At 53.3% G+C, this 24178-nt stretch overlaps 1 protein-coding gene across 29 annotated transcripts in view; it reads left to right on the plus strand.

Annotated features, from left to right (window-relative positions):
* Positions 1-24178, plus strand: part of SCRIB (scribble planar cell polarity protein) — a 127074-nt gene that overhangs the window by 11549 nt on the left and 91347 nt on the right. For all 29 annotated transcript variants that reach the window (XM_074559280.1, XM_074559341.1, XM_074559369.1 and 26 more), the window contains exons 2-10: positions 12485-12602; positions 12788-12866; positions 14209-14298; positions 14891-14947; positions 18944-19007; positions 20490-20564; positions 21202-21346; positions 21789-21907; positions 23696-23895. In XM_074559280.1, coding sequence (XP_074415381.1) covers positions 12485-12602; positions 12788-12866; positions 14209-14298; positions 14891-14947; positions 18944-19007; positions 20490-20564; positions 21202-21346; positions 21789-21907; positions 23696-23895 — 947 coding nt within the window. The remainder of the gene's footprint in view (positions 1-12484; positions 12603-12787; positions 12867-14208; positions 14299-14890; positions 14948-18943; positions 19008-20489; positions 20565-21201; positions 21347-21788; positions 21908-23695; positions 23896-24178) is intronic.

Genomic DNA, 24178 nt, shown 5'->3' on the forward strand with positions numbered 1-24178 from the left:
CACAGATGAAGGTGGAGGCTGTGAGTGCTGGGGTTGTATGAGGTTTTATTAAATATATTAATTCACACACCAAGGTGGAGGCTGTGAGTGCTGGGGTTGTGTGGGATTGTATTAAATATATTCATTCACAGACCAAGGTGGAGGCTGCGAGTGCTGGGGTTGTGTGTGGTTGTATTAAATATATTCATTCACAGACCAAGGTGGGGACTGCGAGTGCTGGGGTTGTGTGTGGTTGTATTAAATATATTCATTCACAGACCAAGGTGGGGACTGCGAGTGCTGGGGTTGTGTGTGGTTGTATTAAATATATTCATTCACACACCAAGGTGGAGGCTGTGAGTGCTGTGTCTGTGTTCAGGATCCCTCTTCACACCGCCAGAGTTTGCTGCTGCTGCTGCTGCCTCGTGTGGGGAACATCAATCACTCCCCAGCCTCGGCAGCAGTGGGATGCTGGTTGTGGTGTCTGGGTTCAATCCTGGCTCGGGACTGCCCTTCTGGGTTGGTTTGTTGTTTCACCTGGATCAGGGGCTGCTCCCTGCTCCTGCCTGCGTGCTGTGTGCCCAGCAGCTGCTGCCCCGGCCCCTGTGAAGGGGACAGCATTCCTCAGCTCCTCCTGCTGCAGCAGCAGCTGCCGAGCCTTGGCTCCCAGACAGCCGCTTTGTCTTTGCTGGAATGCATTCCCAGCCCTTGAGTGCTTTTAGATATTGGCCGTGCATTCCTCAGGGCCCGATTCGGGGTTAAATAGTCGGAAATCCGCCGGGCTGCAGGGGGGGGCCGTGTGGGGCTGGCAGGGAGCAGCCTGCTGGGGCTGCCCTGCTCCTCCTGCTGCCTCCAGCGTGGGCAGGAGCTCTTCCTGCTCCTCTGCTGCCTTCAATATGGGCAGGAGCTCCCCCTGCTCCTCCTGCTGCCTTCAATATGGGCAGGAGCTCCTCCTGCTCCTCTGCTGCCTCCAGTGTGGGCAGGAGCATGTGGGGCACTCCTGTGGCTGCCCCCAGTGTCCCTCCAGTGTGGGGCCCCTCCTGTGGGTGCCCCCAGTGCCCCTGCCCCACCTCACCAACCCCTCTGTGCCCCTCCTGCTGCGGGCACACAAGGAGTGTCCTTTCTGTCCTCTCCTCCATGCCCTCTGCCATGGCTCTGGCTGCAGAGCTGGGCATGGCTGGCATGCCAGCAGCGTCTCTTTGGGACTGATTTGCCACCTTTCATGTGTTGGTGACCGTGTGCCTGCAGCCAGAGAAGTTCACTGGCCTGGAACTAGTTCAGGGTCTGGCTGTAAATCCTGTGAGGAGGGGAGAAGAAAGCACTGGTGGTGAATTGCCACCTTTCAGGTGTTGGAGACCATGTGCCTGCAGCCGCAGTTCACTAGCCATGTCCCTCATATCTTCCCCTTCAAGTTGTGTCTTCCTCCTTGATTTTTTTCCCCTGCTTTTGCAACATCTGTGAAGTTAATTTTGGCCTCTTTTGGCCCTTTGCACTGCACCTGATTTCCTCCCAGACCACTTTCCTGTAGTCACTGAATCTCTGGATTTCCTGGGGTTTTTTGGTTTGTTTGGTTGGGTTGTTTTGGCAGTTTGTTTTTTTGTGGGTTTTTTTTTTTTGTTTGTTTGGGGTTTTTTTGTTTGGTGGTTTTTTTTTTTTGTTTTGTTTTGTTTTGTTTTGTTTTGTTTTATTTTTTTTTAATTGCATTTCATTTGATCGTATCTCCTTTCCAGAGTCTTTCTTTTCTGTTTCACAAGATCCCGTATCGAGGATGGTTTCATTTCCAGGCCACAGTTCACTAGCCTGGAACTAGTTCAGGATCTGGCTGTAAATGCTGTGAGGAGGGGAGAAGGAAGCACTGGTGGTGAATTGGTGAATTGCCACTTTTCAGGTGCTGGTGACCGTGTGCCTGCAGTCATTTCACTGACCTGGAGCTGGTTCAGGATCTGTAAATCCTGTGAGGAGGGGAGAAGGAAGCATGGGTGGGGTGGGAACAGCTGGGAAGATGGTGATGTTAAGCGGCAGCTGATCTGTGTCCCATGCCTGAGGTGGCTCAGACCAAGTCCCCAGGTAAAGGGCACCTGGGTGGTGGCTGTGGTGCCCTCCCTGTGGCACCAGGGTGCCCCTGGGGCTGCCCTGCTGGAGCTCCACACTGATGTTCCCACATCTCAGCAGTGTGATAGCTTGTTTGACCTCAGCTTGGGTTAACTCAGTTATCCTCATCAGATTTCAGTGATTCTTCTTGAATTGAGCTATTCTGGGAAGAACCATTTCCTTCCTGCTTTCTGTCTGTAGGGAGAGGTGTCTCTTGGGGTTGCTCACTGTCACCTGGAGGCACTGGGCTGTGCTGGAGGTGAGTCCTGCTCTGCTGAGGGAGCTGAGCAGCCTCTGGAGCTGGGCCTGGGCTGCCCAGCCATGGCACACAGGTGGGGCAGGTTCTGTGGCCTCACCTATGCCATGCCGCCTTTGAGCACTGGGAGTGCTGGCTTTAACCCTGATCAGCTCCTGCCTGTTGTGCTTTGCAGTCTCTGCTTCCAGCTCCTCCTGACTCCAGGCTGGATTTCCCCAGGGACAAGCCACGGGCACAGGTGTGAGATCTCTCAGCACACCTGTGGAAGGAGGGCCCAGGTCTCTTCACACTTCACCCATGGGTGTCTGAGGCAGGCTGGGTGTCCAGTGCCCAGCTGTGGAGCATGCAGCAGCTCTGCTTCCTGCAGGCACAGGAGGAACATGCCATGCCCTTGTTTAACCAGGAAAATGGGAAGGAAACACAAGGCTCAGATGCATGAGCTGGTTTTGCTGCCAGCATTTGAGGAGCTGCTGTGTTACACTCTGACAGATGGATGGACAGACACCTCCTGCCTGCAGTGCATGTCCCGTGCATTCATCCAGCCTGGAGACAAACTCAGAGCTCATCCAGGAGCCCAGCCCATGGTGGCATGGGAAGCAGGCCCTCCTGCTCGTGAATCACAAGGAGCATTGTAATTATTTTCCTGCTGCACAGTCTGATGCTGCCTTTAATTAAACATGTGCTGTCCTGCTGGAGGCAGGGACTGCTCTAGCAGGGCTGGACAGGTGGGCTTGAAATTTGGTGAGGAGACTGAGGAGCACCTTAGCATGGGCACTTCCAGGGCTGAAGGGTTGGCAGAACCTCTGCCTTGGAGCCCTTATCTCGTGTTGGAGGAGTGGTCACACAACAGGCACGGCTGGGGTGCTTGGTCCCTGAAGAAAATCACCTGTTACCAGCACTGCTGGCCCAGGGCTGGTGCCTGGGGCAGTCTGGCTTGTCACAGGTTGTCTTTGGGGAAGAGGAGTGTGGGAGAACAGGTTGTAAAATAATAGAGGTGGTGCTGAAGGCAATCTCACCCCTGATGAATTGCAGCTGTACTAATTACCGAAGAGTGGGGACAGCCTTGTCCTTAATAGTCCCAGCTGTGTCCAATAAGGATGGGTGTTAGAAAAGAGGGGGTTAGCTGGCTGAGAGTCCTTCAGAGTCAGAGTTTGCTGGCTGTGCTGTGAGCAGGAAGGGTCGCGATGCGCTGTGAGGGACAGACAGGGTTGGGTGGCTGTGCAGGGGACAGGAAGGAGTTGGCTGGTCCTGCAGAAGGAAGGAGGAGGAAGAGAAGGAGGAGGCGATGTTGTGTGGAGTTGCCCTGGAAGTTTACAGAGAAGGTATGAGAGTTTTTTTCACTGTAGGATAATAAACTGATGGTGCCAGTCAGTTTAAGTCTGCTGTTAATTGGTGCCAAGCACTTGCACTGATAAATGGTGCCCCATGTGAGGAGAGAACACCTATAAGGGAGGAGGTGTCTGAGCCTTGCTGTTCTGGCAGCAGAGCTGGGAGCGCCACAGTGGTTTGGCTGCAGGAGCAGAGTCTCTGTCCCTTTCCAGAGCCAAGATTGTGTGCTTGTGGTGTAGAGCCTGTTCCTGATTCCAGCTGTGCAAATTGTCACCACCTGCTTCCAGAGCCCTTGGCCTGAGTGTGGCATTGTTGTGGCCCTGTGGTTAGGCTGGTGCTTGCCTCCTCTTCCCCTGGCACGTGTCCTGCTCTGCTCCAACAGTGCTGCTGTTTGCTACCTGCAGAGGTTCTGCACTGGAACCTGCCTAAAGCTGCTTGGCTGGGGGAGGGATGTCCCCAGGGCCTGTGGGGACACACTGGACAGCCCCCCTTTGTGTCTGCCCTTGGCAGGAGGGTCCTGGGGCCAAGGAGCTCCATGAGCTGTCTGTGCTGAGCATAGCATGGCTCCTTCTCCATGGAGGAGCCCAGCTGTCTGTCTGTCTGTCCTCCTCTCTGTGTCTTCACAGGTACAGGTGAGAACATGGGGAGCACGAGGTGATGCTGGGGAACAAAGACCCCCTCATGTCCTGGGTCCCATGGCATTATGAGATTTGGCAGCAGGGGAAGGGAGAGCTGGAGCTAAGCCCTGGTTAGGCCAGAAACCCTTTTTTTGTAGCCTCAGGAAAGCAAAGGTTTGGAAAAGAGTGGTGGTGCTGACCTGGGAAGGGGGATCAGCCTGCATGCAGACACGTTTGGTGTTTTCCAGGTGCCAGGCTCAGCAGCCAGACACTTTCTGTGTTTCCCTGGCAGTGCAGAAGCATCTCCTGCAGGTGTGCAGGAGCACCCAGGGCTGGTGTTGCCCTTGTGGGCACAGGGATGGGCACAGGGCTCGGTGCTTGCTGCAGACACCAGCAGGCTGCCAGGGGAGCTCGGTCCCTGACCCTGCCATGCTCCATCAGGGGGTTCCAGGCCTGCAGCCCATTCCCCCCTGCCAGAGCAGCTGCAGCAGCCCCCTGGGCCAGCCATGGGGTGGCTGTGGTGGCCCAGCACTGTCACCCCAGAGCCAGGCTGCCTCTCTGTCCCCAATCCTCATGGTTGGCTTTCCCATGGGGTTTTGGTGTTTCTGGGAAATGGCATAGCTGAGTGGTGGCTCAGAGGGTTTGTCCTGAGCCTTTTATCCATTGTCCTTTCTCCCTTTTTCATTTTCCACCTCTTGGTCTGGCTGAATGAGTGAGTGGGGGCGGACTGAGGCTCTGCCAAGCATCAGCTGCAGCAGGAGGGAGACGAGGGGGTGGTGTCTGAATTCCTGGCATCACTGGACACTGTGCTTCTCTTAGGCCACCTAACAGCCCCAGCAGCCCTTTGTTCATGTCCTGGGGCTCTGCTGCAGCCTCAGCACTCTTGCTGGGAGCTTCACAGACACATCAGCTGGACAAACACAACTTGAAGGCTTGGTCACGGCAGGGAGGGGATGGAACCTGCTGCAGATGGTTCCTTAAGGACAGAGAATGGGCTTAGAGGGCCCTTTGAGATTCTGCTGTGTGTGTACATGTCATTTGTGACTATGCTGTGTGTGCATGCATGTCACATGTGCCTCTGCTGTGTGAGTACATGTGTGTGACTGCTGTGTGTATGCATGTCACATGTGACTCTGGTGTGTGTGTGCATGTGTATGACTGCTGTGCATGCATGTCACGTATGACGTGTGTGTGCATGTGTCTGACTGCTGTGTGTGCACGTCACATGTGCCTCTGCTGTGTGTGTACGTGTGTGACTGCTGTGTGTACATGTCACATGTGACTCGGATGTGTGTGCATGTCACAAGGCATTGCTGTGTGTGCACATCCTGCCCCAGGGGCTGTAGCTGACCTTTCTCTGAGCAGAGCTTGGACCACCTGGGACAAAAGGTCCCTTCCAGGCTCGCCCCCTGCGTGGATCTGCGTGGATCTCTGTGCTGCAGGTTGCCTTCTGGAGCGAGCTGCTGTCCCTCACAGCCTGTCCCTCCTCCAGAACCTTTTGCAGTTCTGGGGCTGTTGGTTCTCCAGAACATCCCCTGCTGTCTGGACATGCCTGGCAGCTCTGTTGTGGAGCCTGCAGGGCCTGGGATGCCTCCCTGGTGCTGCTCCAGGCTGAGGACAGGTTCAGTCTCTGGGGCAGATTTGGAGCAGGACAGTTGTTTCCCCATGCAGGGGGTGAGGAAGAGGTGTAGGGGGATACAGTGTGGGTAAATGAAGGTGGTACAGAATGTAATCTTATCCGCTAAAACGTTGCAGCTGTGTTAATTACTAAAGATTATGAGCAGGCCTGATGTTAACAGGCCACACCTGTAGCCAATAAGAACAGTGTTATAAAAGAGTGGATTGGTGGGATCTGGAGTCAGTTGGCTACTGCAAGGACCAGGAACAGTCAGTGCTAGAGGAGCTGCCTACAAGAAACATCAAGGAGGTATGAAACTCCAGCAATATGGAACATTTGCAATGTAATGACAATAGAACTCTTGATATATAATGACAACACAGGGGTCCTGTTGTCCCTGCACAGGAGTGGCTCATCTCATCCTGAGCTTGGCCAGTGCCTCCTCCAGTGTCACCCATCCATGCTGCTGGTGCTGGCCCATCGTGCCACGCTGAGTTATGAGAGCAGAGGGTTGTTCCTGGCTCAGGTGGGCATCTCCTTCCTCTTGGGAGCCCTCTGCTTCCCTGTGGGCCTGGAGCTGTGCCCTGCCCTGCCCGAGGTACAGGCACACCTTGGGTTGTTCCTGGCTCAGATGGGCATCTCCTTCCTCCTGGGAGCCCTCTGCTTCCCTGTGGGCCTGGAGCTGTGCCCTGCCCTGCCCGAGGTACAGGCACACCTTGTGGTTCCCCAGGGACAGGGACTTTGGTGCCCCTTGCTGGCTGGCCAGCTGTGCCAGTGGGTGTTGGCCATGCTGGAGGATCATGTGCAGGGTCAGCCTCGGGTGCCTGGGGCTGCCCAGGTGTTCCCCTGCTCGGCAGGAGCCAAAGGTGAGTGTGCCAGGGCAGGCTGTGTGTGCTGCTCCCAGCGTGTCTGCTTCCCAAACCGGCTGAGCCTGTTCCTGTGGGTAACCCCAGGCCAGCCCAGAGTGGGGTGTGGGAATGTTCCTGGGGCAGGACTGGCCTCCCCATGAGGGTGAGCTGGGCTGGGCTGCCTCTGCTTCACAGAACCACTGAATAATGAGCTTGGAAGAGACCTCAGATCACAGAGTCCAACCCATGCCCTAACACCTCGACTATAGTACCAAGTGCCATGTCCAGGCTTTTTTTAAACACATCCAGAAATGGTGATTCTGCCACCTCCCTGGGAAGAGCATTCCAGGGCTTTATTGTTCTTTCAGTGAAAAATTTCTTCCTAATACCCAACCTGTACCTTTCCTGATGTAGCTTGAGACTATGTCCTCTAGTTCTGTCAGTGCTGCCCAGTGGGAGAGACCGACTCCACCTGTCTGCAACCTCCCCTCAAGAGAGAGCAGAAGAGAGGTGTAGAGAGCAATAAGGTCACCCCTAAGCCTCCTCTTCTCCAGGCTGAGCATCCCCAGCTCCTTCAAATGTTCCTCACAGGGTTTGTGTTCCTCCTCCAGGCTGAACAGCCCCAGCTCCTTCAAATGTTCCTCACAGGGTTTGTGTTCCTCCTCTTCTCCAGGCTGAACAGCCCCAGCTCCTTCAAACGTTCCTCATGGGGTTTGTGTTCCCAGCCCCTCTCCAGCCTCGTTGCCTCCTCTGGATGTGCTCAAGCATCTCACCATCCTCCCCAAACTGAGGGCCCAGAACTGGACACGGTGCTGGGCTGCTGCAGGGGCTGACCTAGGAGGGCTCATTCTGGACACAGCTTTGGCTGTCACCCTGTGATCCGGCTGTCAGCACTGGCTATTCCTGTTCCATAAACTGATGCCGAATGCAGTGCTCTGGATCAAGAGGCTCACTAATAATTGCGTGGGGTTTCATCCTTTGTCACTCCTGCATAGATCAGCCAGTTGGAACGGGCCCAAAGCAGGCCACAGGGATGATTAGAGGGCTGGAGCACCTCTCCAGTGATGAAAGGCTGAGACACTTGGGATTGTTCAGCTGGGAGAAGAGAGGGCTCTGGGAGAACTTAGCGCAGGCTTTCAGTACCTGCAGGAGAGGGACTTTGCACGAGGGCTTGGAGGGACAGTACAAGGGGAATGGCTTCCCACTGCCAGAGGGCAGGGATGGATGGAATATTGGGCAGGAATTGTTCCCTGGGAGGGTGGGGAGGCCCTGGCACAGGGTGCCCAGAGACACTGTGGCTGCCCCATCCCTGGAAGTGCCCAAGCCCAGGTTGGATGGGGTTTGGAGCAGTCTGGGACAGTGAAAGGTGTCCCTGCCCATAGCAGCAAGTGGGATTGGATGATCTTGAAGGTCCCTTTCTACCCAAACCTTTCTATGGTTTGGCACCCCAAAACTGCCATCACATACCTTCCAGTCAAAACAGACTTCAGCACTGAAATCCCAGTACCAGGTGTCTCCATTCTCCAGTTTAGGGGGAAAAAACCCACCCTGTGCCGAGGACAGGATGCAGAAAGGAAGAGGCAGGTCTGTAGAGAGGAGCTGTGGGACTTGTGGGTGTGGAGGGATTGTGGGGTGTCACTGGGTGGGGTTTGGCCCCCCCAAATTCTGCTGGTTGCATCCCATAGGTGATGTTGACCACACTCAGTATGTCACTGGCAGCAGCAGTGAGGGAGGTTTGAGGGGTTTTATTGGTTTCAGTGGGGCCAGGAGGCTGCCCTGGGAGGATCATGACGCGGTGGAGCCAGGGCCCAGAGGAGTTTTGGGCCATCCCCCATGGTTTGAGCAGCCTGCCCTGGCCTCATCCTGATCCTGTCCTGAGCAGGAGCTGCACTGGAGATCTCCCAGGTACCTTCCAGCATGAATTATTGCATGGCTCTGTGATATACAAAGGATTGGAAGGATATTACATCAGGTTATACTCAGTCCCTTTTGACTGAAAAATCCATGGGTCTAGGTTGCCTTCTTTTGTCTTTTTAAAAGTTAATTTAGTTTCAGAACTTGGTGAAACGCTTGGATGTGTTCACATGCATTTGGCTCTCAAGGGGCTGCTGAGGGAGGGTGTTACATCTGAAAACCTGCTGAGGAGCCTGAATTTCACAGTTTTCTGCCTTTTTTTGCAGTGTTGTCATTTTGTGGAGCATTACTTATCCTTTGGTGTATAGTTCTTTACAAACTCTTTATACCTGTCCCTAATTAGTGACTATTTCATATATTTCCAGTTGGTTGCACTGTGGCTGCTCTGGGCAGTGTAAGAGCTCATGTCCCTGAATTTGCATTGCAGGACAGTTTTGTAGCTGTTTTCTGCCTTATCTACCCTGTGAATACTCCCATGCTTCAACAGAGAATATCTTTGTAGTGCACCCTGCTTTGCAAAGGCTTTTTCCCCCAGTTACACCCAGCTGCTATTATGTTTTTAGGGGTTTTTTGTTAGTGATAACTTCCATCTCACTCTAAGCTGCTAGAATATTCCTGTGCTGATTCTGGATTCCTGTGTGCTGGAATATTTCTGTGCTGGTCCTTGTGGGCTTTGGGCTGCCAGGAAACAGGGAGAGATTGGGCTTACCTTTCTTTCTTCTTCAAACTTCTATTTTTAATGTACTCTGAGTCCAGTTTGGACATTGAGGGATCTGGGTTGGGCAGATTTGGTGATATTTTATTTTATAAATCAGAAAATTGAAGGTGGAGGAGTTTCCCTTTATTTGAGCTATTAAATGTGGTTCCAAATCCAGGGGTTTGCTTTGTCAGCTCTGGGAATTGGGATAAGCTTTGATTAGCAAAAGGGATAATTGCCAGTCTGCAGAGACGTGTAATCAAGGTTTCACTCTTAGTTCTATAAGAATTTTTAAATCAGTTTGTTCTCACTTTCAAGTGTCACAAGTGAATCTCCTGTGCAGCCTTTGCTTTGAGTTGTTGGCTGAGCTGAAGTGTTCAGCTCCCAGAACACTGAGCTGGAAATGACATGGAAATTCATGCCAGAGGCAGCGTTTGCAGCTCTTGGTCACATCCTCTTGCCATCTCTTTTTGCCAAACATAAAACTTGCATTCAGGCACGAAAACACTGCAATTCTCACGTTCGTTTTTCTGGCTACCACTGATGGCTGTTGGCTGGTTTTACTTTTTGTCACATCTAAATGTTTTATTCAGGTCCGGTGTAAGTGATTCTGCCAAGGGGGACGCAGCTCCTGCAGCTCTGCACGTGGGCTGTGCCCAGCTCTGGCAGTGCCAGGGGGTTCAGAAACCTTTTTTTAAGAAAAAGGAAGGAGCTGGGAGCTGCTGCACCACACGCAGCCTGGGTTTATTCATTTAATACACCTAAATTGTCCTTTAAAAGTGTGGGGATGTGTTCTGAGGCCACCTGTGCCCTGGGCAGCAGTGCTCAGCCCCTGTGGTTGTTTTCCAGTGTGCAGACTCTGGCAGGCCAGCACCATGTCTTGTCTGGAATTCCCTTGCATTCTAAAATTAGGAGAAGGCTCTAGGAAACAATAGCAAATCAAGTCTGTAAGCTCCTGCTCCCCTGGACCTTTGTTGTCATTGAGACTTTCACCCACTTCCTTTTCACTGAGCTGGTCTGCATGAGATAAACTGAGCTAAACAGGGCCACTGATGAGCTGGTGAGAGGGGTTATCTTTAAATTTATTTACTCATTGCACAGTTGTTATGGTCCTTTAGGACATCAGAGGTGTGAATTTCCCATCAGTGCTGTTCATCCCTGATCACACCCCTGTGCAGAGTGGGAGCAGGACAGCAGCAGGGTCTGTGCTGGGGTTTGTGCCCCTCAGACACACACCTGTGCCCAGCAGTGTGTCCTGTGGGATTGGAGCTGCAGAGCCTTGGGTGTGTGCAGAAACTGCTCCAGGTACACCTGAGGAGCTCGTGGTGGTCACTGCAGGAGGGGGAGCAGCTCCCTTGTGCCCTGTGCATCTTCTCAGGGTTCTGTTTGCTCCTCCTTTGCTCTGCTCTCTGCTCGTTTTCTGCAGTCTTGGGGGTGCTCCACACCTGGAGGTACCTGCAGGAGTTCCTGGGGAGCTGTGCCCAGCAGCTCCTGTGCAGGTGGGCACCTGGAAAGGCACCAGGAGTTCCTGGGGAGTTCTGCCCAGCAGCTCCTGTGCAAGTGGACACCTGGAAAGGCACCAGGAGTTCCTGAGGAGCTCTGCCCAGCAGCTCCTGTGCTCCTGGAAAGGCACCTGAGGAGGGAGGCTCAGAGCCTGCTCTGGTTTGGTCCCTGCCAGTGTGGGCTGCAGGAGGAGCCCTGACTCTGGCCGTGCTTTGGGACCTCAGGATGACCCCAGGGTTGCCTCTCCTGTGCTGCTGTGACCCCTCCCTGCCTCTGCTGGGGACAAACACGGCGTGATGGAATTCAGACATGGCCTGTGCCTGTCCCTGCCCAGACCTGAGTTTGTCCTCGGTCACTTGTGAGCGGTTTCTGCAGTGGCCCCACGTTGTTGTTTGTTGTTCCCAGTGCTCAGAAACACTCCAGGAAATGCAGCAAACACCCCAGCCCTGGTTCCCATCCTGTCCAGGAGCTGACCTCTGGCAGTGGTTAGGATCAGCTGCAGTATGTGGTCAGTTGATAATTACAGTCCATTGTGTTTACTGAGCTCGCTGGGGCTGTGGTGACTTGGAGGAGTGATTGGTGGATCCTGGAATTTCCCATTTGCAGCTGATGGACTTCTGGGAGCCCTAAGGGGTGTGTGGAAAAGTCAGATGTTGTGAGGGCCCTTCCAGCCACCATTGCTATGGCTGTGGTGTTTCTGGAAAGGAGTTTTTGTGCCTTGTTTAGTTCAGTGTTACCTGGGGCTGTGCTGACAGCTCACCTGTGCCTTTTCCACCTGGCACCTGCCCCTGATGTCCTCACCAAACATGCTGTGCAGCAGCAGGGACAGCTCTCTGGGCTGCTGCTCTCCTGTGTTTCTCCTTTGTTGGTCCTCTGAACCTGCCCCACAAACTCGGGTGTCTGCTGCAAGCTGCTCTAGGTGACCTCCCTGTGGTGAGCTGTTATTGTAGGAAACAGGGAATGTCCGGTCTGTGTCCTGTGCAGGAGGGAGGAGAGCAGTGGGGTCCCAGATGCTAAATGAATGATCAACCTGAACTCATTCATGCCTTTTTTCTTGTACCCCCATCCCTTGTCACTGTCATATTTTCTGAAAAATCCCCTTGCCCAGGATTCTTCTCCTGGGAAGCTGGGAAGCCTCAGAGAAAAATGAAAACCATAATTATCTGATTTGCTTCTCCTGCATTTTGCTGCTTTGGAATGTGTGTGGACATTGTTTACCAACAGGTTTCATGTGAATTGTTTTTACTATTGGCCAATTACAGCCAAGTTGTGTGAGGCTCTGGAGAGTCATGAGTTTTTTGTTAGTATCTTTTAGCCTTCTGTCTGTATCCTTTCTGTATTCTTTAGTATAGTATTCTTTAATATAGTATAGATTGTAAAATAATAAATTAGCCCTCTAAGAACACAGAGTCAGATTCATCATTCCTCACCTTTGTCGGGGCACCCCACAAATACAAGAATCCCTCATAGCCCTTCATGGGGGTTCTGATCCATGCAGTGACTGCCCCTGGTGGGATGGGGTGGTGGGAGCAGGCAGGGTTTCAGGGGGGATGCTCAGCCTTCCCCTGAGATGAGGAGCTGGTTGACCCCAGATCTGCTACTGACTGACCCCGTTGTGTCCCTTTGTCCCAGCCTTTCTTCAGGCTCCTGAACCTGCGCAAGCTGGGCCTGAGCGACAATGAGATCCAGAGGCTGCCCCCCGAGGTGGCCAACTTCATGCAGCTGGTGGAGCTGGACATCTCCCGCAACGGTGAGCCCAGAGCTGGGCAGGAGCAGTGCCCAGACCCCGTGGTGCCCAAACCCCGCGGTGCCCTCCTCGCCCTCAGCGCTCCTCAGCTCTGACATGGGCTTGTGCTGCCATGTCTCAGGCTGCCACCACTGCCTGCTGTCCCATTTTCTCAAGCCTCTATTGTTCTTTCACCTGTTTTTTTCCAGACATTCCAGAAATTCCTGAAAGCATCAAGTTCTGCAAATCCCTGGAAATCGCAGACTTCAGTGGGAATCCTCTCTCCAGGTAGGAAGGCACATGCAGCCCATTAGTCCAGCTGAAGAGGAGAACTGGGATTGCACATTGTGCCTGACTTGCTCTGATCTTCATCTTGTAATTGTGTCCCTGTGAAGCCAAGGCTGGGGTTGCCCTGCCTCTTCCAAAGCTGCAGTGTCTGCTCTCCTGGCACTGGAAGTGTTCCTGGCACTCTCCTGGCACTGGAACACTTGGTGCTGGAGGAGCTGAGTGAGCTCCATCCTGGGGCCTGGGGCTGTGGGTGATGAGCTGCTGTTGTACTGGTGTCAGCAGTGAGGACTTGTGTCCTCTTGCAATGAGTTTATTGCTCTCTTTGCACTGGTCACAAACCTGAATGGGTAAGGGCTTGTGCTGCAGAGCAGAAAAAGCCTGCATGCAATGCTCTGCACCTCAGAGCCCCTTTTGGGCCTCACTCTTAGCCCTTTTTGCCCCCTCTTAGCCCCTTTTCCACCTCTCTGTTATTCAGAACTAAGGACAGCTGTGATTTGTACCCCTCTTACCTCAGTGCCCTGAGCTGTGCCCAAGCAGGAATTGTCTTGCAGTACTCTGGAGCTTTTCGTGCATAAATTTGGGATTTGGTGTGGCTCCCCTGCCTCAGTGAGCCACATTTCCAAGCACTGGTGTCCTGCTGCAGGGTCCCTGTGTGGCCCCAGGTGTCCCTTTGTGCTCAGGGCAGGTGCTGCCTGGGTTTGAGGCACATTAACTCTGCTCCCTCTCCTGGTGCCAGGCCCTGCTGCAGTGGGACAAGCTTCCCTGTTGGTGACAATCCCTGCACCACAGGAGTGACCAGCACTTCTGCACCAGTTGTTACTTGTCAGAGCTTTTCTGCTCAGGGTCAGATGATTCGGGGAGTGGGTGCTAAGGGGGCTCTATGAGCTGCCTGTGGAAGCAGAGGAATTTCCCCCAGGAATTTTGTTCCAGGGTTTTTCCCTGTTCTGTCACACCTTGGGTGTGTTCTGATGGTGCCTGGTCCTGGGCAATGCTACAGTGTCATCTGCAGGGATGTCCTTTGTTTTGGGCACTTGGAATGCTTGGGAGCCCTCCTTTCCTCAAGTGTAAATGCTCCCCATGGCAGGGTTTAGTCTGGGATTTGTGCTCAGGTACTGCAGGGCTGGGTTTGCCATCCTGGACAGGTAATGTGTGGTGCAAGTGGGTTTTGTGCTCTGGGAAGCAGAGCTTGTCCTGGATCAGCACCAGGGTTGGTGATGGCTCCTGTTCTCCTTTCCACATGTGGATGCCAGCTGGGATGAGACTGGCTTTGGTGGATCTGAGTGTTTTGGGGCATTGTGTGCTTTGCACACAGCATTAATGGAATCTGTTCATGTTCTCACAGGCTGCCCGAGGGCTTCACCCAGCTCCGGAGCCTGGGCCACCTGGCCCTGAACGATGTGTCCCTGCAGAGCCTCCCCACTGACATTGGGAAGTGAGTATGGCCTGTTCTGGGGAGGGCTGGGCTGGGGACACCTTGCTGCTGGCACCAGGACAGTGGCAGCACCTGCAGGGACAAGCCAGGGTTGTTAAAACACCTTCCTACTAAGGTTCTGCTCCCTGCTGGGGTTTGTGGCACAGCAAGGATTGATCCACTCTCCTCAATCCAGTTTTCCCTGTGTTCTCAGTGCCCATTCACCCCTCTCCAAGCAGATGTGGGCTGCCTGATGATGTTTGATTCAGATTTATGCTGCTGGCCAGTGGCCTCGGGGGGTGCAGTGCCTCTCCCATGGGGTTTGCCCTTCCTCATGAGAGGGGTTTGACCTTTCTGGGCCGGCAGTCCTGTTGTGGCAGCGTGTTCCTTGTCCTGAGTGTGGGCACAGTGTTGTTCCTTGTGGCTGCAGCAAGCACTTGTGTCCACAGAACCATTTTCATTGTGTTTCTGTTCACATCTCCATCCACGTGTGCACACCCATGCATTGCACAGGACACCAGGGGTGGTTCCAAGGGAAGGGACATGAGCAGCCCCTGGTATCCCTGAGCCCTGTCCAGTGAACCTGGCTTTCTTGCTCCCTTTTCTCTTGCAGTTTGGCAAACCTGGTGACTTTGGAGCTGCGTGAGAACCTGCTAAAGACTCTCCCCACGTGAGTGTCTGTCTGGGGGCTGCAGGAGTCTCCTGCCTGGTCCTTCTTGCTGCTCCCTCAGGGACCAGGGCAGGCACCATCACTTGGCTGGGGAGGGCTCAGGCTGGGCACAAATAGGCTGCACCTTGTGGATTTCCTTAAATTGGGGTGAGGAGGGAGAGGATGGTGCAGGACTGGAGAGCAGCAAAGGATGTTCAGAGCCTGCACTCAGCCTGTGTAAGGATTGGTTTCGAATAGGCAGGGCTCCCCAAAAACACCTGCTGGAAATAGTGAGAACTCCATTTTTCCTGAAGAGGTGGAGCAGGGTAGATTATTTTGGAAAGAAAGAGAAAAGTGTGGATGGGGGTGTAGGAGGAGCTGTGTGCACAGTGAGGTTCAGGATTTGAGGAGCACAGCTGCAGGGTCCATTTTGCTCCTGACATCTGTTCTGTTGGATATCCCTCCTGGTTGCTCTGGGTGGGATAACTGCCTCCCCTGCAGCAGACAAAGCTAAGCCAGCAAGGGAGAAGAGGTAAGTGTTGTTCCACGTGCTGGAGTCAGGGATAGGGACGAGTTCCTGTCAGGGAACCTGGTTCATGGTGGAGGTGATGCTCTCAGGTGGATGGACGTGGAGAACTGCCCAGTTGCTACTTCAGTCTTTGCTCTGGCCCTATCAGAGTTTGTTGAGTTTTCTGCCCTCCAGCAGCTCTGTCAGCTCATTTCCTGCCTGCTCATGCATCCCACTGATGATTCCCCCAGCTTTCTTTGGAGTCACTGAAAGGATTCTGCTGGCTCCTTCTTGAGCAGCAGTTGTTTTGGGGCCATCTGAACTCCTCAGTGAAGGTGTGATGTGTGCAGCTGTGGTCACAGCTGTCCTCAGAGCTCTCTTACAGTTCTCTTTGAGCAGCAGTTCTTTTGGGGCCACCTGAACTCCTCAGTGAAGGTGTGATGTGTGCAGCTGCTGTCACCTGTCCTCAGATTACAGCTCCTGGCAGGAGCTCAGTTTGTCTGCTGGCACTTCCCCCTGTAGGAGCACAGATCAGAATCACAGATGGCCTGGTCTGATGCCAGCCAGCACATCCCTTGTGCCCAGCAGTGACCCTGTCACAGAAGGGTGACAGGAAGGGGCACCTGAGATGGTCCCATGTGGAGTGTCACCACACAGGACAATCTGGGTTAGAGCTCCTTATCATGGAGCCCCAGGATGGTTTGGGTTGGAAGGGACCTCAAGGGTCATCACATTCCAGCCCATTGCCTTGGGCAGGGATTAGAGCTCCTTATCATGGAACCCCAGGATGGTTTGGGTTGGAACCTCAGGATGGTTTGGGTTGGAAAGGACCTCCAGCCCATTATTGCCTTGGGCAGGGACACTTTCCAAGGTGCAGGGAGCTCCAAACCTTGTCCAGCTTGACCTTGGACACTTATTGTGGGCTGAGAACTGGCAAGCAGAGGAGTTGGGGTCCTGGTGTGGCTGCTCTTGTGTCTGTTCCTGTCCTGGGTGCTCACACAGGCAGCTGCCACAGCTGGCTGACCCCATGTCAGCAGAGAGGTGCAGCAGCTTCATCCAGGGCTGGGCTTCCAAACTGCAGAGTGTCACTGTGATGTTTTCTGAAAAATCCCTTCGCCAGGATTACTTCTGGGAAGTTGAGAAGTCTCAGAGAAAAATGTAAATGTAATTATCTGATTGCTTCTCCTTGTGTTTTGCTGCTTTAGAATGTGGTAGGTGATTCTTTCATGGGTTCCATGTGAATTGTTTTCTTAATAACCAATGACAGCTGTGTCAGACCCTCTGAGGAGTCACAGGTTTTTATTATTCATTCTTCTGTCTGCATCCTTTCTCTTTATTTAGTATAGTTTTAGTATATAATTTCTTTTAATATAATATACTATCATAAAATAATAAATTAACCTTCTGAGAAGTTGGAGTCAAATTCTCATCTCTCACCTCGTCCTAAAAGCCCATCAATACCACAGCAGAGAAGTTAGTCCCAATAGCTTTTGGCATCTCAGAGCCACCAAGTCTCTGCAGTTTGAGAATTCAGTCTGTGGCCACAGCCCTTGGGTGTTTGGGGAGAGCTCTCCTGCCCAGTGCTGGGTGTTTGGGGAGAGCTCTCCTGCCCAGTGCTCCCAGATGCCCTTTGGTAGTTCTGGGTGCCATCCAGCAGGATGCTGGTAGTCTGCTATGAGGTTTTGGTGTTTTCACTGGAAGGTTAATCCAGGCTTGATACTCGCTCTGTAATGCAAATTCAGCTTCTTTTCATCTTTCCCTGTCATTTTTCAAACCAGGACACTCCCCAGTTCCCCAAATACTATTTTGCAGTGATTTCCAGAAGTAGAACATGGATCTTGAAGGCCAAGGTGGTTCTGATCAGAGGTATCAGTCGAGTACAGGATGGCCAAACCCATTTCAGTGATGCTATGGGCTCTCTGCCTCATGCCCTTGGCTGACTGGCTGCACCAAAACAGCTCTAAATGAGGTCAGGTGGGCTTGCCAAAGAGGAGAATGACTTAAGCAAGAAATAGCTGGTGCTTTGTTGCCAGGGCTCCCTAGCCCCGTGGATAGATAGGTGGGCTTCAATGCTGAGAGTTTGGGGCAGCAAAATGCATCAGGGTCCTTTTGGTATTTTGTTGTTGTAGAGCTTCTTGAATGACCCAGCTTGCAGTGACCTTTGTTTGCCAAAATTCCATGTAATTGGTCAGTCTTCTGATACTGACTGAGCTCTGGAATGATGCAGCTTGCTCAGCTGGTGATCACCCCTCATTTCTCCCATGCAGCTGGGATGCAGCCAGACTTGGGAAGGGCAGCTCTTCTGGATCCCTGTGGAATAGTGGTGGGTGGTCTACACTGAGATCTTTTGCCAGATGTCATCAGTGTGGATTCCCCAGGTCACTTGTTCCTGTTTTGGGAATTCAAGCTGTGAAGGTGCAGAGGGACAGTCAGGGCTGCATCACCTCCAGAGGAGTTAGGGTTGGTGCACATTCATGGTGAAGGAGTGCTGTGCAGCAGGATTCTCTGGGTGAAACTGCTAATAAACCTTTGCTGGAGTTTATCTCAAAATCCACTGCTACATGCAGCAGGAAATTCATTTTCCTGAGTAACCCAGATGTTTTTACAGGCAAGACAGTTCCCTTTTATTGTACCCCCAACAGCCCTGGTTTGGGTGGCTTTGAGAGATGGATCTGTTTCCAGAGAAATGTGGGGATTTCTCTGTTTGGACAGTTCCTGAAGAGGAGAATGAAGCTGTTCCCTGCTGGGGGAGTGGGCAGGGCTGGCAGCTGGCACACAGTGAGGGGCAGCAGCCCTCTGGGGAGCTGGAATAGATGGGTCAGACTCAGGTGTGAGCACCTGGACCATGTCATGAGAACCCAGCCCTGGGTTTGTGGGACTGCAGGGCTGGCCCAGCCCCAGGTGTGGTGTGTGGGGTGCTCAGGGCTGCTGGTGTGGTGAGGTGAGGGCAGGTCCTGTGCAGTGCCTTCATCGTGAGCTTCTGTCTGTACCGCTCCCCTCACCCGAGACATCAGGCCGCTGTCGTGTTCCCTTCCTCTTCACGAGCATTGTGTTTGGGGAAGGCTGTGGAATTTGTCATTGCTCCCTTCCCTGCAGCTGTGTGCTCCCCTTGCCCCCCACACATGTCCTGTCCTCTACTGAGCCCCTCCTGTTGCCTGTCAGTCCGTGCCCAGCTCCGTCCTTGCTGTGCAGCAGCAGCCATGGGAAGGTGTGGCTGCTCACCTGCTGTGCTTTCAATCACAGAGTTGTTGTGTTGGGGAGAGCAGAGGGCAAACTGGTACCATGGGGCTGCTGGAGCCTCTGAACCATTGCCTGGGGTGAGCAGTCTGGCCTGGGGAAGAGAGCAGCTCCACAAAGCGCTGGGCTCAGAGGGACGTGAGAAAGGCCAGGATTGCCCCACCTGCTGCAGGAGTTACTGGAGATGGTGTGGTTTGTGCAATGTGTGTCCCAGGTGCTAACCTTCCGCTCTTTATTTCTTGTTTTATCTCTCTGTGCCCTGTGCCTCGCAGCTCCCTCTCCTTCCTTGTCAAGTTAGAGCAGTTGGATCTCGGTGGCAATGACCTGGAAGTGCTGGTAGGTGAGGGCTGCTGGGGAGGGGCTCGGGGGGTTGGCAGGGGTTTGCACCTGGAATGCAAAGAGACAGGCCCTCAGGTTATTTGGGGAGGTTCTGATCTGCCCAGCATGGCCCAGTCACCATTCCCAGGTGAATTTTCTGTCTGTGTGTGAGCCCCTGTGTCCTGCTGGCCTCACGCTCTGCCTGCCCTGTCCTTTCCAGGCTCTGGGATGGAGATTCTTCCTGTCTGGCTGCCAAGGATCTTTCCTTTCCAGCAGGACTCTGTGCTTCCCTTCTCTGTCCTGCACTGCCCCCAGCTGTTTTCCTTCTCATCCAGCTTCCTGCCTTTCTGCTTTCTGATGTGATTTCTGCCCCACACAGTGCTGGGCCATTCCATGTTGTCCAGGGCAGTGAGGGTAGCCCAGTGTGGGGGCTCTCTCCATGGAGGGCTCAGCATGTGGAGAGCAAGGGCACAGTCTGAGTTGAGGTTATCTGGGCATTTGGGGCCACCCTGTGATATTCTGTAATTTGCAGCTGTGGATTAAGCTGTTACTGGATCTTCCTCTTGGTGTCCTGTTGTGGGTTTTAGCAGAAAGCTGGGAGGCACAGGGGCTCGTGCAGCTCAGCTGTGCACAGGCTGAGCTCACCTGTGCGAACAGGTGTGTGACACTGAGCCATGCTCCAGTGGGACAAACTCCAAACCCTGATTGCCTCGGGGGCTGTGGGATGTGCACATGTGTCTGTCACAGCTGATGGTGCCACTGGGTCATCTTGAGTTGGGCAGTGGTACCCAAATGTTCATTTTCATGTCTGAGAGGAGAAGATGCATTCCTTCTGTAAGGCCAGAATTTCCAATCCCCTGAAATCACAGAATCATTTAGGTTGGAAAAACCATCTGAGACCACTGAGTTCAGCCACTCTCCCAGCATTGCCAAGGCCACCACTAACCTGTGTCCCCAGGTGCCACATCCACACAGCTGTTAAGTCACCCCAGGGGTGAGGACTCCACCTCTGCCCAGGGCAGCCTGTGCAAGGGCTGGACAGCTCTTTCCAGAAGCAATTTTCCCAATATCCAACCTAAACCTCCCCTGGCACAATTTGAGACCATTTGTCCTGTCCCTTGTTCCCTGGGAGCACAGCCTGACCCTTGCCTGGCTCCATCCTCCTGCCAGGGAGCTGCAGGAAGCAGCATCTCCCCTGAGCCCCGTTGTGCCCCAGCTCCTGAGCTGCTCTCCACCAGAGCTGTGCTGCAGGCTCAGCTCTGCTTCCCTGCTGACACAGCCCTGCTGATGCTGTCAGTGTTTGCCATCCCACTGCAGCCATCCCAGACATTCCCAGTGTGCTGTTCTCTCCTAATGATCCCTGGACGGTGCTGGGAGGGGTGAGAGGCACAGCAGTGCCTGGCTTTGCAGAGTGCTGTGTCTGCACACCCTCGAGCAGCCTCTCCCTGTCCCTGGAGGGGCCGATGGCCTGGTGATGTCCTCACTGTGCTGTCTCTGCAGCCGGACACTCTGGGCGCGCTCCCGAACCTGCGCGAGCTGTGGCTGGACCGGAACCAGCTCTCGGCCCTGCCACCGGTGAGTGTCTGCTCAGCACACCCTTCCCTTCCCTTCCCTTCCCTTCCCTTCCCTTCCCTTCCCTTCCCTTCCCTTCCCTTCCCTTCCCTTCCCTTCCCTTCCCTTCCCTTCCCTTCCCTTCCCTTCCCTAAACTTCCCTAAACTTCCCTAAACTTCCCTAAACTTCCCTAAACTTCCCTAAACTTCCCTAAACTTCCCTAAACTTCCCTAAACTTCCCTAAACTTCCCTTCCCTAAACTTCCCTTCCCTAAACTTCCCTTCCCTAAACTTCCCTTCCCTAAACTTCCCTTCCCTAAACTTCCCTAAACTTCCCTAAACTTCCCTAAACTTCCCTTCCCTAAACTTCCCTTCCCTAAACTTCCCTAAACTTCCCTTCCCTTCCCTAAACTTCCCTTCCCTAAACTTCCCTAAACTTCCCTAAACTTCCCTTCCCTAAACTTCCCTAAACTTCCCTTCCCTAAACTTCCCTTCCCTAAACTTCCCTAAACTTCCCTTCCCTTCCCTAAACTTCCCTTCCCTAAACTTCCCTTAACTTCCCTTCCCTAAACTTCCCTGTCCTGCTGCTCCCTGAGCCATGAGCACCCAGCCCAGCCCAGCCCAGCCCTGCCCTGAGCCGTGGGCTCTCCTCTCTGTGCAGGAGCTGGGCAACCTGCGCCGCCTGGTGTGCCTGGACGTGTCTGAGAACAAGCTGGAGCAGCTGCCCAACGAGGTCAGCGGGCTGGTAGCCCTGACGGACCTGCTGCTGTCACAGAACCTGCTGGAATGCATTCCCGATGGGATCGGTGAGTGCCGCCAGCTGGGGGAGCTGCAGGGCTGCCTTGGCAGGAAACAGGAACTTGTGTGTGCCAGGGAATCAGGGATTCATGGACAGGAGCAGTGGGTGGGACAGGTGAGCTCTGCAGGGCAGTGCAGGTGCTTTGTCTGTGCCAGGGAATCAGGGATTCATGGGCACAGCCATAGTGGGTGGGACAGGTGAGCTCTGCAGGGCAGTGCAGGGTGCCCTGTCTGTGCCAGGGAATCAGGGATTCATGGGCACAGCCATAGTGGGTGGGACAGGTGAGCTCTGCAGGGCAATGCAGGTGCTTCATCTGTGACCAGGCCTGCTGGGAGGAAAAGCAGAGCCTGCATGGTTGGGTTGTGTGACCCTGGATGGGATCACAGGTGACTGTAGAGCAGCACCCTTCACTCTGGCACAGCTCACACCTAACTTGTCGCCCTGGCCAGGTCAGCTGAAGCAGCTCTCCATCCTCAAGGTGGACCAGAACAGGCTGACAGACATGACAGAGTCGATTGGGGACTGTGAGAACCTCTCTGAGCTCATCCTGACTGAGAACATGCTGACGGTGAGTGCACAGCAGACACCTGCCTCACACAATCACACAATTACAGGATCACCAGGTTGGAAAAGACCTTCAAGATCATGGAGTCCAACCCAGCCCTAACACCTCAATTAAACCCTGGCACCCTGTTAAAAACACCCAGGGATGGTGACTCTCCCACCTCCCCAGGCAGCCATTTCAGAACTTTATCACCCTTCCCATGAAAAGCTTTTTCCTAATATCCAGCTTGTATTTCCCTTGGTGCAGCTTGAGACTGTGTGCTCTGGTTCTGTCAGTTCCTGGAGAAAGAGCCCAACCCCACCTGAGCACAGGCACCTTTCAGGAGCTGTGCAGGAGCTTTCAGGAGCCTCTCCCATGCTGTTCTCTGCCAGCTGCAAGGATCCCTTCCCTTCTTCTGCCTCCCAGCTGAATTCCTGAGCTGCTCCAGCTGCTTCTACAGTTTCACCAAATTCACACAAGTTTGGGAGCTGCTTTCTCTCACTGACTTTTTTTCCCCCAAATCATTCTTTGGGATGCTGGGATTGCCCATCCCAGCTGACAGGTGCCAGACCCCATCCCAGGCTGCATTGCTGAGGGATTTTTTTGGGATGGTGTGATTGAGAATGGCCCTACTCCAAACTGCCTGTGATTTGATTGGTAAAACAGGAAGATTGGAAACAGGCAGATAAACAGAAAGGAAGTCTTGACCAGTGGTTCTGTGTTGAGGGGAAGAGTTGGCACAGATCAGTCTATGAGCCTGAGGGAAAACCTGTTCCAAAGATGTCCCAAGAGCATTTTCCCAGAAGTGTCTGTTGGGATGGAAGGCAGCTTGCTCCCCAGGCTGAGGGCTCTGTGCCTTTACTTGTGTGTGTTTACCCTTTCCTCTTGTGAGACAGAGTAGAAATTTTCCAGAGCAGAAATCCATTTTGATTTAGGTGAAATGTACATCTTTGAGTTAAGTCTGTAGCTTGCTGTTTAGTCTGACTGCCTGTTCTAACAAAAAACCTATGCTCAGAGAAACTGCTTCAGCCAAAAGACAGAGATAAAGGAGGAGGAGAGGGGCAAACAGAGCAAGGCAACGTGACCCAGGAGTTCTTTCTGATAAAGAAGAATTAGCAGCAAATGTCACTTGAAATCAGTAGAGTGAATATGTATGAGCCTATTGTGAAATTGCATGCATATTTATTTGAGAGAGAGAGAAAAAAATATGGAGTTTCCAGCGGTACATATGTCATGTTAGGAGAAGGATTCCCACATGTGTGCAGTGCTGTGATAAACATACCAGTGTTATAGTTATCCGATAGGTAGTATCCTGTAGATACTGTAGTTATAGTATCCTCCTCCAGCCAGATCTAATGAGCTCCAGGAGGCCCATAACACACCCAAGATAGCTCAGCTACCCTTGGAGGCACAGTGATCAGCAGGATGGCCTCTGTTGCAGTGTTGGAAGCAAAAAGGTTTAGTAAAAGGCAAAATACAAACAGAAGAACTGAGCCAGGTGCCAGACGTTCCTGCTCCTGGTAAAAACTCCTCACAAAAGCAATTAGTTTTTGTTCACATCCTTTTCTAGTGGGACTTTTTGGCTTCTGTCCAATGAGCTATCCTAAAGTTTGAGGTGAAGTCCCCTGGGTCTTCTGAGGCGTCTTTGTACTTAATCAAGGAGAGAAACTTCTGGACTTCTTTCCTTTTAAGCGACAGAGGATAGTTTGTCACTCCATCTAGAGGGGACACACTCCTACGTAACCGCTTTACAACTTTGACAAAAGTTATGACGTGTGTTTGTTTACAACCACTGACTGGGCTCCTTTGCAGGCCTTGCCCAAGTCCCTGGGCAAGCTGGCCAAGCTGACCAACCTGAACGTGGACCGGAACCGGCTGACAGCGCTGCCAGCAGAGATCGGAGGCTGTGCCAACCTCAACGTGCTGTCCCTGCGCGACAACCGCCTGGCACTGCTGCCCCCCGAGCTGGCCAACACCACCGAGCTGCACGTGCTGGACGTGGCTGGCAACAGGTGAGCAGCCTGCCTGTGAGGGGTCTGGGTTTGGAAATACAGGTGTGTTCCCTGAAATGGAAACTGTGGCCAACACCGCCGAGCTACACGTGCTGGATGTGGCTGGCAGCAGGTGAGCAGCCTGCCTGTGAGGGGTCTGGGTTGGGAAATACAGGTGTCTGCTAAGGAGGGCAGGAGCCTCCCCTGAAATGGAAACTGTGGCCAGCACCACCGAGCTACACATGCTGGATGTGGCTGGCAACAGGTGAGCAGCAGCACAGCTTTGGGGTGTCTGGGTTTGGAA

This window comes from Zonotrichia albicollis, chromosome 1, assembly GCF_047830755.1.
Source record: "Zonotrichia albicollis isolate bZonAlb1 chromosome 1, bZonAlb1.hap1, whole genome shotgun sequence".
In the NCBI taxonomy this organism is placed as follows: domain Eukaryota; kingdom Metazoa; phylum Chordata; class Aves; order Passeriformes; family Passerellidae; genus Zonotrichia; species Zonotrichia albicollis.